General features: G+C 48.2%; 1 protein-coding gene across 2 annotated transcripts in view; it reads left to right on the plus strand.

The window, feature by feature from the left end:
* Positions 1-12,086, plus strand: part of LOC308177417 (gamma-aminobutyric acid receptor subunit beta-4) — an 86,703-nt gene that overhangs the window by 51,482 nt on the left and 23,135 nt on the right. For both annotated transcript variants that reach the window (XM_080554692.1, XM_080554693.1), the window contains 4 exons: positions 3,229-3,311; positions 7,513-7,650; positions 9,208-9,360; positions 11,528-11,784. In XM_080554692.1, the coding sequence (XP_080410818.1) occupies positions 3,229-3,311; positions 7,513-7,650; positions 9,208-9,360; positions 11,528-11,784 (631 nt within the window). The remainder of the gene's footprint in view (positions 1-3,228; positions 3,312-7,512; positions 7,651-9,207; positions 9,361-11,527; positions 11,785-12,086) is intronic.

Genomic DNA, 12,086 nt, shown 5'->3' on the forward strand with positions numbered 1-12,086 from the left:
ATGGTTTGTTCTGTCTCCTCATCTCCTTTCGCACGGAATGAGTATCCGCTCTGCTTTCTGTCTTTTAACCTTTCGTTCTTCTCTGGTTTTCCTTCCCCAGGCTCCTTCACCCCTTGCTTCCCCTGATCCCACTCCTCCGCTCCCTTACCCCGGTGGCCTCCTGTCCTGCACTATCTGCTCTCCTGCCTCTCAGCTCTGCCCGTCTCCCCCATCACCATTCATGCCATCATCACTCTTCTGTCTTCTGGGAGCAGGCAAACAGAGCCGTGATGCTGTGGGTCACCCATGAGCAGGGCATGGCAAAGAGCTGTTGGGGTACAGGATGGTTTTTGAGGTTCAATATATAAATAATTGAACATCCTCCTTACCTCTCTGTGACACCACGTTCTTTATCCCAAGAAGGGTGGATTATCAATTCTTAGGAAGCCCAGAGGCAGGACCCAGCATCTCAGGCCAGCTGCTCCCCACCTAGTCATGAGCCAAACACCCAGGTGGTCCCACGGTGCTGGTGCCCATGGCCTTGCTGGGTGCCCCTTGTTGTGGGTGCAGCACTGCAGCTGAAATGCTCCAGACAAGCGGGTGGTTGCAGTTCAGGCTGGAAAAAGAAAAAAAAAAAAAAGAAAAAAAAAACCTGCATGCTACTTGGTCCCAGTCCTCACCTGTCCCAGCACTGTTACGTGGGCAGGTCAGCAGGAGCCTGGGGCCTCGAGCCAGCCAGGGTATCTCTGTTGGATGCTGAGCTGTGCAGCGCGGATGTGCCCACCCTTTAATTTGAAGGAAAGAGAAATTCTTATCTGATTTTTAAGGACCGATGCCCTCTTTATCTCATTTTTCTCCTTTCCGTCCTATCTGTCCTGAAGTTCTCTTCTTTTTGAATCAACGGGGATAAATCCTGCTCTGATGTAAATCTCTGCTGATGTAAATTGGTGTGATCTTGCAAAAATCATTGGAGTGGCTCTGGATTTATGTTGGCTGTTAGCGTGAGCGGGATTTGGCGCATGGAGTGTGGTAGCCATAGCTCACTGTGTCGTGCTCTGCATTTCCAACCAGCACTGCAGGTGACGAACAAATCCTGCCGAGAGGCGAGAGGGTCCCTCTCCATCCAGAACAGGCTTCCCCTGGACGTCCTTAGCGCAGCCACGTTAGCCAGCCAGGCTGCAACTCGGGGATGGACACCGCGGAAAGGTTTTAGCCCGCAGGGTCCCACAAATGGGGTGGAAAATTTTCATTTAATCCGTTTTTGCATCTCACACTTTAGGGAAAATCGGAGAGCGCGTTTGCCGCCGCTGTTTCCCAGGGGTGCGGTGTAGTGCACACCGTACGGCCGTGTGCGGCACGGGGGGTGACTCATACCCGGCCGTGACTCCTTGGGCTCTGCGCCTGGCCGGGACGGACCCGTGCACCTGCGGGCTCTCCAGGCAAAGTTCAGCTCCCCCAGGTGTGCTTGGGGCTGTCCCCCGTGCCCAGGTGGACTGGGGTGGGAGAGGCGTTGGGTTGCCCACAGTCCTCCCCGAGGTGCCGAAGCTGGCGGCTGTGGAAGCAATGCGTGCGGTCCCAACGCCGCGGTGATAATTTGTACGTGGCTCCTGCCCTGCCATCCTTCTCCCCCCCCCCCCGTGCTCTCTCCTCCACCCCGACTGCATTACGGATAAAAGGGTTAAGAGCTCGCCTGGGCCCCCTGCTCGGAGAGAGGGCAGTTGCAGTGTTGTATCTAGACCCAGCGAGGATATATATAAATTCCCTCCGTCTCTTCGGATCTATTTATAGCACGGCAGGCAGTGGCAAAGGCTCTCCTCAAGGCTTCATCTCCTACAAACAGTCTTCACAGACAGCAGAGAGATAAATTTAGCACACGAGATTTCTTAAAGAGCCAGCAGCTCCACGGGGCCGCTCGCCCGCCCTGCTCTGGCCCCCATCCTGGCACCCCCCGGGCTGTGCTCTCCCACGGGTGCTTGCACCCCCATTCTGCCACCCCCCCCCTCCAATTTTCTGTCCAGCTTCACCCATCCTGCCCCTCCTTCCCCCTTCTGCTCTCTTTTTTTCTTTCATTGATGCTTTTTCTCTTTTGCTGGTTCGCCATCTCATCCTCTCTGCTTTCTTGTCTTTTTTTTCTTCCCCTTTTCTCTGTCTCCCTGGCCACAGGGCTCAGAAGATAAAGCTTTCTTGTTAACAGTTCACTGGTTATGCCTACATAGTAAAAAATGTGTAGCTTGATTAATGCCTTCCAGATGGTTAATTGAAAAAAAGAGGGGGGGGGGAATGCACCAATCTCTCCCCTCTCTTCAGCACTCTGCACACATACACTGCATAGGAAGAAAACTGCATTGAAGGGTGAGGGGAGCAATATATTTGAGAAATGGGGGCAGCCTGCTAACTGTAGGGCTGGTAAATTAGCAGCTGTTCTGCTCTGTGCCTGCTTCCTACCCGTTCCCTCATCCACCCCACTGCAAAATGCCCCATCCCAGAGAGCGATGCTCCTCTGCAACACACAAACACCCTCCTTGCACACACGTGTGAGCACTTTGTGGGCGCTGAGTGGCTCTGACACCCCCAAAACAACACCAACCCTCTCCCTCTCCCCGTATTTATTTTTACAGGGGATGTGCACACATGCATTCATGTGTCAGGCAAATCTTGATCACGAAATCACTCACACAAGAGTGAATCTGTGAGCAGAGCCGCCAGCCCATAGTGCAGGAGCAGGAGGGCAGTAGGTACAATGGAAGGACTGGGACTGCAGTGGAGTCCCTGAGGCAATTTGGGAAGAAGGACGGGGGGAAAAACATGGTCAGTCATTCTTCCCCCTAGGTCATGGCAGGGCAATTTAATTGATGCATTTTCAGTTTATGGACATGTGTCCTCTGCCTCTCTCTAATAACCTGACATATCTCTCCCCCTCTGTCCATAGCTCTGCCTACTCCCAGTTTCTTTGTCTCTCTCCTGGAGGGACAGAGGAGGAACACAAATCCCTCCCCACCTCGCTAATAGAGACACTGCCTTGCTGACGTGAGTCACGAAGGGTTTAAGCCATGCAGTTGAGGGTGAGCCGCATCCAGCCCCCCGCACACCTCCCTCCCGCCCTCCCACCGTGGCTCTCCCTGGTTTCCAGGGAAACAGCGGCCCCAAATGCTGCCTGACTTTCACGTCTGCCTTTCACTTCTCCTTTTTTTTTGTAAAAAAAAAAATATATATATATATATATCCTATTTTTTTTTCCCCTTCTTTCAGGATCACTACCACGGCTGCTTGCATGATGGACCTGCGGAGGTACCCCCTGGACCAGCAGAACTGCACGCTGGAGATCGAGAGCTGTGCGTATGCCACGCGATGCCACGCGCCAACCTGCCCCAGCCAAGGCTTCCCACCCCTGGGCTGCCTCCCGCGGGTGTTAACCCCCATCCAAGGGTGTGCCCTGGGCAGGACCAGGCTCCCTCATCCAAACTCCATTCCCTGGGGACCTTGTGGGTGAAATGCCCAGGGAAATAGAGATCTAGCAGCTGACTGGGCACTAAAATCACCCTCGCTTTTGAGAGGGTAGGGAAGCCTCCCTTAGACCTAAGCAAGCCCTGGAAACCTGTCCTCACTGGTGGCTGAGCCTGCTCTTCATGGGAGGTGGGACCAGAGCTCCCCACAGCCCCTCCCTGCTTGGATTTTCCTTGGACTCCCATGAAAAGCCTCCCCTGACCGCGCTGGCGAAGGGAGGTTGGTCTCTCCCTCATAAAAATGCACTGCAGTATCCCCGCAGGAGCGGTCCAGAGCAGCAGATCTCGCAGTAATGATGATGCAGCTTCAGTGGTGATTATCAGAGAATTGCTTTTTTCATAAAAGAGGTCCCACGGCATCGGTAGCCGGCAGGCACGGTGCTGCCTCCCCAGCCCTGCCCGCGCCTGGCAGCCCTGCTCCCGCTCGGGATGCGCAGCAATGGCAGTGCTTGGCGTGGTGGGTAATGGGATGTAAATGAGGTCCTCCTGGAGGCACTAATGGCATGTCATTTCTGGCACTCCTTCGTATTTTGAGAATAGTTTACGGTACAACCAAGAAAACAGAAGGCAGAGAATTACCCACAGTTCCCCATGTTGCGATTTTGTTCTTAATGGGACATGTCAAGCCAATTTGTTAGTTGAAGTTACGCTTCCTTACAATATTTCTAAGATCTACGCAGAGATGAAGAGACTCATGGTTTCCTTCCTAAGAGCCTTTGTCTCTCATACTCTCGCGCATTGCAAATCCACAGGGCTCCATTTTGTTTGCTTCCACATCCACACAACTTTGGAACAACACTCCTTTCATGCCTGGCTTTAAAAAACACACTGAAAACAAACAAACAAGAAAAACACCAAAATAACCCTTTTGTGACGCGGGAGTGTTGGGTTTGTAAAGCAGCAGCATGCAGCTGGGGTCTCCTTCCCCGCAGCAGCCTGTGGCGCTTGCCTGCAGGAGGTAAGCCCAGGCTGGCACTGCCTGTTGATCCAATCCCTGTCCCAAAAACAGCCCTCACCCCATGAACCGTCTCCTAACTGTGTGCCAGGACTCAGCAAAAAAGCGATGAGGCAGGCATCAAACAGGCCATTAATCTGACATTTGAAGACATTGTATCAATACTTTATGATATTTCAGGTTGAAATGACTTATCTTTGTGAAAGTTCTTTTGCTTTTTAACATTAAAATGGAAACTTCGTTTTCCTTTCTAAAGCTGCAAATCAAAGTGGAACGTTTATTTTTAGACTGAACAACCTTTCCCTTTAGAATCACTTTAAAAAATGGCTTCTCGGAAAAAAACGTGTTTGATTTCACATTGCATAATAACATGAAAAAAAAAAAACAGAAAAGATTGGTACCCAATATCAGCAGGTCGTAGAATAAATGGAATAGAGCTAGTTAACTGTGAGATATCCTAAAATTAGTTACTGTAATTTGACATTTTCATTGCTGATCAGGAAGTAAATTTGAAGTCACTGCTGTTAAATTTGTGGATGATGAAGATAGCAGTCTGCGTGGCTTGCTTGCTGCACATTTGAATACATCCCGATCTGAATACATCCCGCATATATCTGAACACAGCTAAATGCAGAGGCCTGGGCACGGGACTGAGGGACGGTACCTGCCCGAGCATCGGCCGGGGAAAATGATGGAGGGATCGCAGCCCTGAGCATCGCTGCTGGAGGTTTCGTGGCAGGGCTCTGACAGAAAAGGCTGGAGTGAGCCTCAGTTATATAAACCAGGGGAGCAGTGAGTCAGAGCAGGGAATCGATTGGCCTCTGAATACGTTGCTGGTGAGCCTGGGAAAGGGGCTCTGTCTAATTTTGGTTTCCATAATTTAGAAAGGAAGTTGAGAAATCAGAAGAGGTTGAGAAAAGATGCTAAAAACCGTTCGCGAGCTGGAGCAGATGTTTTGCAGTAAGAAACTTAAATAGCTCAGCCTGGCTTGTTTACTGCAAAGGAGGTGGAGAGGTGACTTGTTTACAGGCTGGGTGCACCTCTGCAGAGGGCGAGCGCTGGGTGGAAAGAGCTTGGTAACCTCAGAAAAACACAGAGCGACCACCAGCATCTGAGAGTCTGAATTCAGGTGGAAACTCACACACGATGTTTTTAGCTGCGAGCATGTTTGAGCCACCGGAATCAAGCACCGGGAGCAGTGAGGAATTTGCTTTTTCGTGATGCTTTCCACACTTAGCGCCTTGCTCTGGGAGACACGCTGCAGCCAGATGCAAACGCCAGGTCCTGTGCACAAAGCCGGGGTAACTGAGGCAGGGCAGCAAGCTGTGATACCCATGTCTGCAGCAGAGGAGATGACATAAGGGTCCCTCTGAATTCCTGCAGGCCTGTGAGTCTGGGTGCTTTACAATATATCTGTGGAGCAGAAGCAGCCGTCAGGGAGGAGGTGGAGGCCTGGCTTGACTGATTTTCACCAGCAGCAGATCTGGCACAGCGTTTGGAAAATTGTTATTACTTTTTTAGCACCTGTGAATAAGCGCAGTGAGCACAGGACGTGGGCTTGGACACTACAGAGTCATCAGATAATTCAGTTTGGAAGGGACCTCAGGGTATCTCCAGTCCAGCCCCCAGCTCGAAGCAGGGTCAGCCATGAGATCAGAGCAGGTTGCTCAGGAGCTGCAGCGTGACACCATCCTCAGAGGTTCAGATCTGAGCCAGGGGAAACCTTGGCCCTTGAGGTTAGGTAGAATAATTCCTCCTCCTCCATGGCGCATTCAGCAGCTCTTCGTTCCCCTGCTGTCCCTAATAACCTGGTGCTGGCTCTGGTGGCCACTCTCTGTAGGGGATGTTGGCCTCGCTGGGTTCTGCAAGCCACCTGCCTCTGCTGCCAGGGCTTGTGGCCGAGCCTGGCTGTCGTGCTGCAGCTCAGGTGGCGAATAAAAGCTGTCTGTGGGCATAGGTGAAGTTTCTGCTCTGAACGAAGCCTTCCACAGTGCTGTACTACAGCCTGTGTATATGTTGGTGCTTCTCTGAGCACAGAGGTGCCCCCGTGCAGCCCTACCCTTTGCTTAGAATAAGAGGCCACCCCTTGTCCAGAAACAGCCACGGTGCTGCAAAGCCTAGCTTGCCAAAAGCAATGTTAATTTTCAAGTGGAGATGACTCCTTGCCCACAAGGGCGATAGGCAGGGCTGTGACCATCGCACTAACGGGAGCAGAGCTGCATGATTTTGTCCCCTGGGCCTTGCTCCCAGTGAGGCCAAAGCACCTGGGCAGTCTTTCTCCTGGGACCGTGCCTGTGGGCTCCTCAGCACTTCCAGCCCATGCAGCCCTGCTATCTATAGTTCAGGGTCAAAGCACGAGGCTGTACCCTCGGCTGAGTTAACCTCTGAACAAATCCATTACCCTGAAACATAAGGGATGAGCATTCATGCCTTCCCTGCCTTTCTTCTCTCATTAGTGCTCTTTTCAGCCAGCGCCTGGCAGAAGCAGTCTCCAATCTCAGAGGCTGTGTCCACTTCCCAACTCCAAATTTTGACTGAGAGTATTTAAAAGAGGGAGGTACTCAGATGCTCAAATTTCTTTTCAATCACTGTTGTAAATTTTTTTTTTTTAATCTCTTGGAATTTTTAATACTTGGAGGCTCTGTTTACCTAGTCCACATCAGAATGTATTGTGTGATCTCCCCCTTCTGGTAAAAGGAGGCAGTTTTATAAAAGCAAATTGCAGTGTTTGGTGCATGTGATAGAGGCTTCGGATGCTCAAGTCCCTGTTGTGTTAGCCATGGAGATTGTGTAGCACAAGTCAAGACCTGATGGACCATTTCCCGCATTTTTTTTTCCTGAATCCTAGCCAGAAGGGGGAGTTCTGACCAATTATTTTTTTTCCCTCTTCTTTGGGGGACTGTACTGCCAAGCTCAGCTGAAGAAAAGTACGTCAGCAGGGAGGAGCTCTGCTTGCTGTCTGATGGTGTGGGCTTTCTTTTGGATCCTCTTCCAGATCACCTTAGAGAAAATGGGGGTGTCATCTGCTGCAGCTTGTCAGCTTAGTTTTCTCTCTGTGCTTCTCCACCTCTGCAGACGGTTACACGGTTGATGACATTGTCTTCTTCTGGCAAGGAAATGATTCTGCTGTCACGGGGATGGAGGTGCTAGAACTGCCCCAGTTCACCATTATCGAGCAGAGGCTGGTCAGCAGGGAAGTGGTCTTCACCACCGGTAAGTTTCTGCCCCAGGGGTGTGATGAAACACATAAACCCTCTGCTGATCTAGGTCAGTGTGGTTGCTCCTCTGATCTAGATGCTGAGGCATTAACTTAGGATCTAGGCTTTAGTTTAGGGTCCCGTTCCTTTGAAAAAGAAGCATCTTCTATACCGACCAAATTTGATTTTTTTGGATGCAGTTGTTTTCATTTCTTAATCAAAACTCCAGCTGAGCTCAAAACAGAACCTCCTTAGAAGGTTCTCAGCCTTTACCTTATTTTTACATGGTTTTCAACTGTCTCCCAAAGGCAATGTAGGTGTAGCAGAAAACAGAAGAATATTTCACTTGAAAAGCAGGTGGTCTATGGAATGAAAGAAACCCATCTGCACACTGCAATAAAAAGATCTGGAAGGAATGCTTGGGACAATTCAAATACTGCCAGTTGGAAAGTCGGAGGGGTTTGGATTTTGGTTGCTCTCCTTACTTTGATCTGACATGGAGTTCACTGCCAAAGCAGTGAGCCACACACCTGTTACATGGTTTTTGGAAAGCCACGAAATCAGAGCCAAAGTCCATCTGTGGTGGTGGCAGATGGTGACTTTGCAATGGTACCTCAAGAGGCATGCCAGGGGCAGGGTCCCATTGCAGTGGTAATCTAGAGATCTACAAGAGGCAGTGTTTCTCCAAAAGAAGTTTGCAATCTAAACAGACAAGACCTTCAGAAAAAGGACTGGTGAAGTACCGTATTCAAGCTACGCAAATGGCACACAGTGGTGAGAGAACATAACCTCCTTTTTCCCAGTCTACCTCCTTGATCATTAAAGAATGTTGTTTCTCCTGTTAGCTTAGCTGCCAACCCACAATTATACTCATATTTCAGGTTGCTGTGTTGCCTAGGGAAGGAGGTGAGAAGGAAGAATGGCCTGGATGTTGTTTCAATGAAAGGCACTGCTTTGTCCCTGTAAAAATGACTATGCTCCAGTGGAAGGACAGTAAAAGTCCTTATTGTTGTCACTGTCCCCATTAGGTTCACTAAAAGATTAGGAGGAAGTTGCAAGAACTTAAAAAAAGAAAAAGACCTACAGATTAACTAACAGTACTCTATTTGCATATGAATTTGCCCACTCTGACCATAACCCATTTTTAGAACAGCATGGGAAAAATACAATTCAGATCTTCATTGTTGTTTGGAGGGAAAGCTAGCACATGAAACAAAGGAAAATCATCTCACTGAATCCAGATATAGGGTTAAAATCTCCTGTGTACGCCTATGTCTTATTGGAACGTACCATAATGGCAGTTTCTGCTGAGTACTGAACAGACATTATCCCATGATGTCTGATATAATAATGTAACTTACGTAGAGTTTCCTTTCTTCTTAATATTCTGAGCCAACTGAGCAGACTCTGAAGAGCCCCTCCCTAAAGCTGATGAGTCTGCAAAACCTAATGAAAGAGAGATTCCTCATTATCACTGGCTCTTGAGAATATTTTCCAAATAAAATTTCAATTCCTAACCCAAGCTCCTACCATAAATACAGCCTCGCCCACCTCTGTAATATCTCATTGACAGGTTCATATCTGCGCTTATCCTTGAGTTTCCGGATCAAGAGAAACATTGGTTACTTCATTCTGCAGACCTACATGCCATCTATCCTCATCACTATCCTGTCCTGGGTCTCCTTCTGGATCAATTATGATGCTTCTGCTGCACGAGTGGCGCTGGGTAGGTACCTTTTTATTTTACATTGAAGAAGGTGTTTTTTTGAGGGAAATCAGACAGGGCGGCTCTAAGAAAGAAAATACTTTTTTCTTGATGAGGTAGCAGCGAAACAAGCTGTCATCCCAAACGAAGAACATTTCTTCTGAGAACAAACTGGAAGTTTTCAGCCTGAAGTGTGACTTCTTTTGTTCAGAAATATTATCTCCTAAGTTTGAGCCAGTAAAACTTACATTATAGATTTCTGTAGGTGCAAGTTCAGACTCTATAACAAAGGCATAAATGGTCACAGCTTCTCAGATACGTGAGATTGTGACATGCTATGAACCCACCAGTTCCCTCACTCTAGTTTGTACGTGTTTTCTGAAGTAGCGAAGTCTGGGCACCTCTTGGCCAACTGGTGTGCTGGGAGCAGTTTAGTTAGATGGTGCTTGCTGAGAGTGGATGGCCAAAAAGCAGTAAGTATAGTGAGTGAATGGCTAAACGTTTAAGAAAATAAAGAAAGTAGCATTACACATTTTTGTGATATTTTAGGCCCCATACAGACACTTTCTTGTAGCTGAAGACCTTCTTAACCAAGTCAAATGTGGGACAGTAAAGTCCAAGTTTTTCTTAAGCATATGTTCCCCTAAATAGAGATGTTTTCCTACGAGAGGAAGAAAAAAAGAGATCTTTTAAGCAACAGAAGGGAAGTGGGGGTGGATTGCAGATGAGGATTTTGAAGAAGGAACAGGAGAAAAGGGGGTTGGCTGGCATATGAGAATGGGGCTGTGCAACACGATAGAAAGTTCAGAGGAAATAAGAGAGCCAAGGAGGGAGAAGAATTTCAGCTGGGGGGGGGGGTTAGGACTCAGAGAAGCAATGAAACACAGATAGAGGCTGGGTCTTACAGAGAAATTTAAGGGTTTAAATTAGCTCTAGAAGAGAGAGTTTGTCAAGACTCAGAGGAAGTGTGGTTTGTACAAAGACACATAAAGAGATGATTTGGCTGTACTTGTTTGGAAAGTCTGGAGCAGGAAGGGGACAGGAAGAACGTGGTAAATTAAAAAGGTAAGTTGCAATGACAAGAGTATTCTCAGTGAGAGAAGAAAAAGAGATCATGCCAGACATTGCTGGCACAGTGAGAGTATAAGCAGAAGGGTGGACACGAGATGCACAGCTGTTGAATTTCTCCTGACATCTGGATTCAAAGGAGAAGACAGAAGAAAAACATCATAGATCAGAACTGGAACAGCTCTCGCTAAGCCATTCCTGACAGCTCTCTATCTAACTTGTCCTAAAAAAGCTCCAAAGAAGGAGAATCTGCAATCACCTCTGGGCACTTTACCTCCAGATTTGCCTCATCATACAGTCAAAAATCTCTTCTTTGCCTCTATCCTAGGTCTCCAATGCAATTTGTCTAGTTTTGGTAGACACAGAGAACATTCTATTCCACCCCCCTCCCTTTTTTTTTTTTTGCACAAAGCTTCTGGATATTGAAAGACTGTTGTCATATATCCCTTCTGTTTAGTCTTCTGTGGACTGAAGACTATGTTTGTTTAAGATGCAGGAAATGTAACTAGGCCTAAAAAGGAAAACATGAGAGGAGTTTGTACAGATAACTGAAGTAGTGAGAGGTAAAGCTGGTGAAAGGAAGGTGTGAATTTATAGGGCCAAGGATGTGGACAGAAGCCCATGAGGCAGGTAAAAGGAGAGCCATGTAGTAGGAATCCTTTCTCTCTTTGTCATATTCATGGCACTGGAAAGACAAAGCAGATTAAAAATTCTTGTCAAGGATACTGAGGCATTCAGTAGTGTCCAGGGAAGCCTAATGAGTTCATGAAGTAGAAAACAGGGAGAAGAGTGAGAGACTAAGAGAAAAACTGTGTATTTCCTATCACAGAGAGTGAAAGGACAATCAGGGAGCACTTGGAAAGCTGAGGTCCAGAGAATGTTGATCCACATTGTTCTGATGATACTCAGCTTCAACATTTTCTCCCACTATTGGTGTTGTGTTTTTTATTTTTACTTTCTGCATTTGGCAGCTGGGCTTAGAATAGTGGCAATTCCCAATTGTGCTGCTTCCAGCCTTTCTGAGGTTCAGGCCAGCTGGGAGGAGGGATGGGGAAACTGAGATGGGCATTTAAGGAAACCACCCCACCTTGGTAACAGAACACCTACCCTCTCCTTACAGGGGTCACCACGGTACTTACAATGACCACCATCAACACCCACCTGCGAGAGACTCTCCCCAAGATTCCTTATGTCAAGGCTATCGATGTTTATCTCATGGGTTGCTTTGTCTTCGTGTTCCTGGCACTCCTGGAGTACGCTTTTGTCAACTACATATTCTTTGGGCGAGGCCCCCGGCAGCAGAAGAAACAGAGTGAACGGATCAGCAAGGCTAACAATGAGCGCCACCGTTATGAAGAGAAGAGGGTGAGAGAGCAGGTTTGTCCCCTTCTTTCATTGTGGCAGGAGAATTCAGTCTCTCCACTGCTCATTCAGTCCGGGGTGAGCTGTGGTGCAGCCTTTCTCCTCATCATGAGAGAAAAACTTCAGTTCCCTTGTCTTGTTAACACAGATCCACTGAAGTCTGCAGACAGATGCCTAGAAAGACATCTTCCCAGTGATTACTGGGACTTTTTTCTCCTTGATCATTTGGTCATCATCCTCAAGCCAATCTCATCAGGACCATCCTCTTACAAGGACAGGTCTAGCCCAAATTACCCCTATGGCTTTTGGTCCTAATC

The sequence above is a fragment of the Anser brachyrhynchus genome (genome assembly GCF_964034855.1).
Source record: "Anser brachyrhynchus genome assembly, chromosome: 13".
NCBI classification, from domain to species: Eukaryota; Metazoa; Chordata; class Aves; order Anseriformes; family Anatidae; genus Anser; species Anser brachyrhynchus.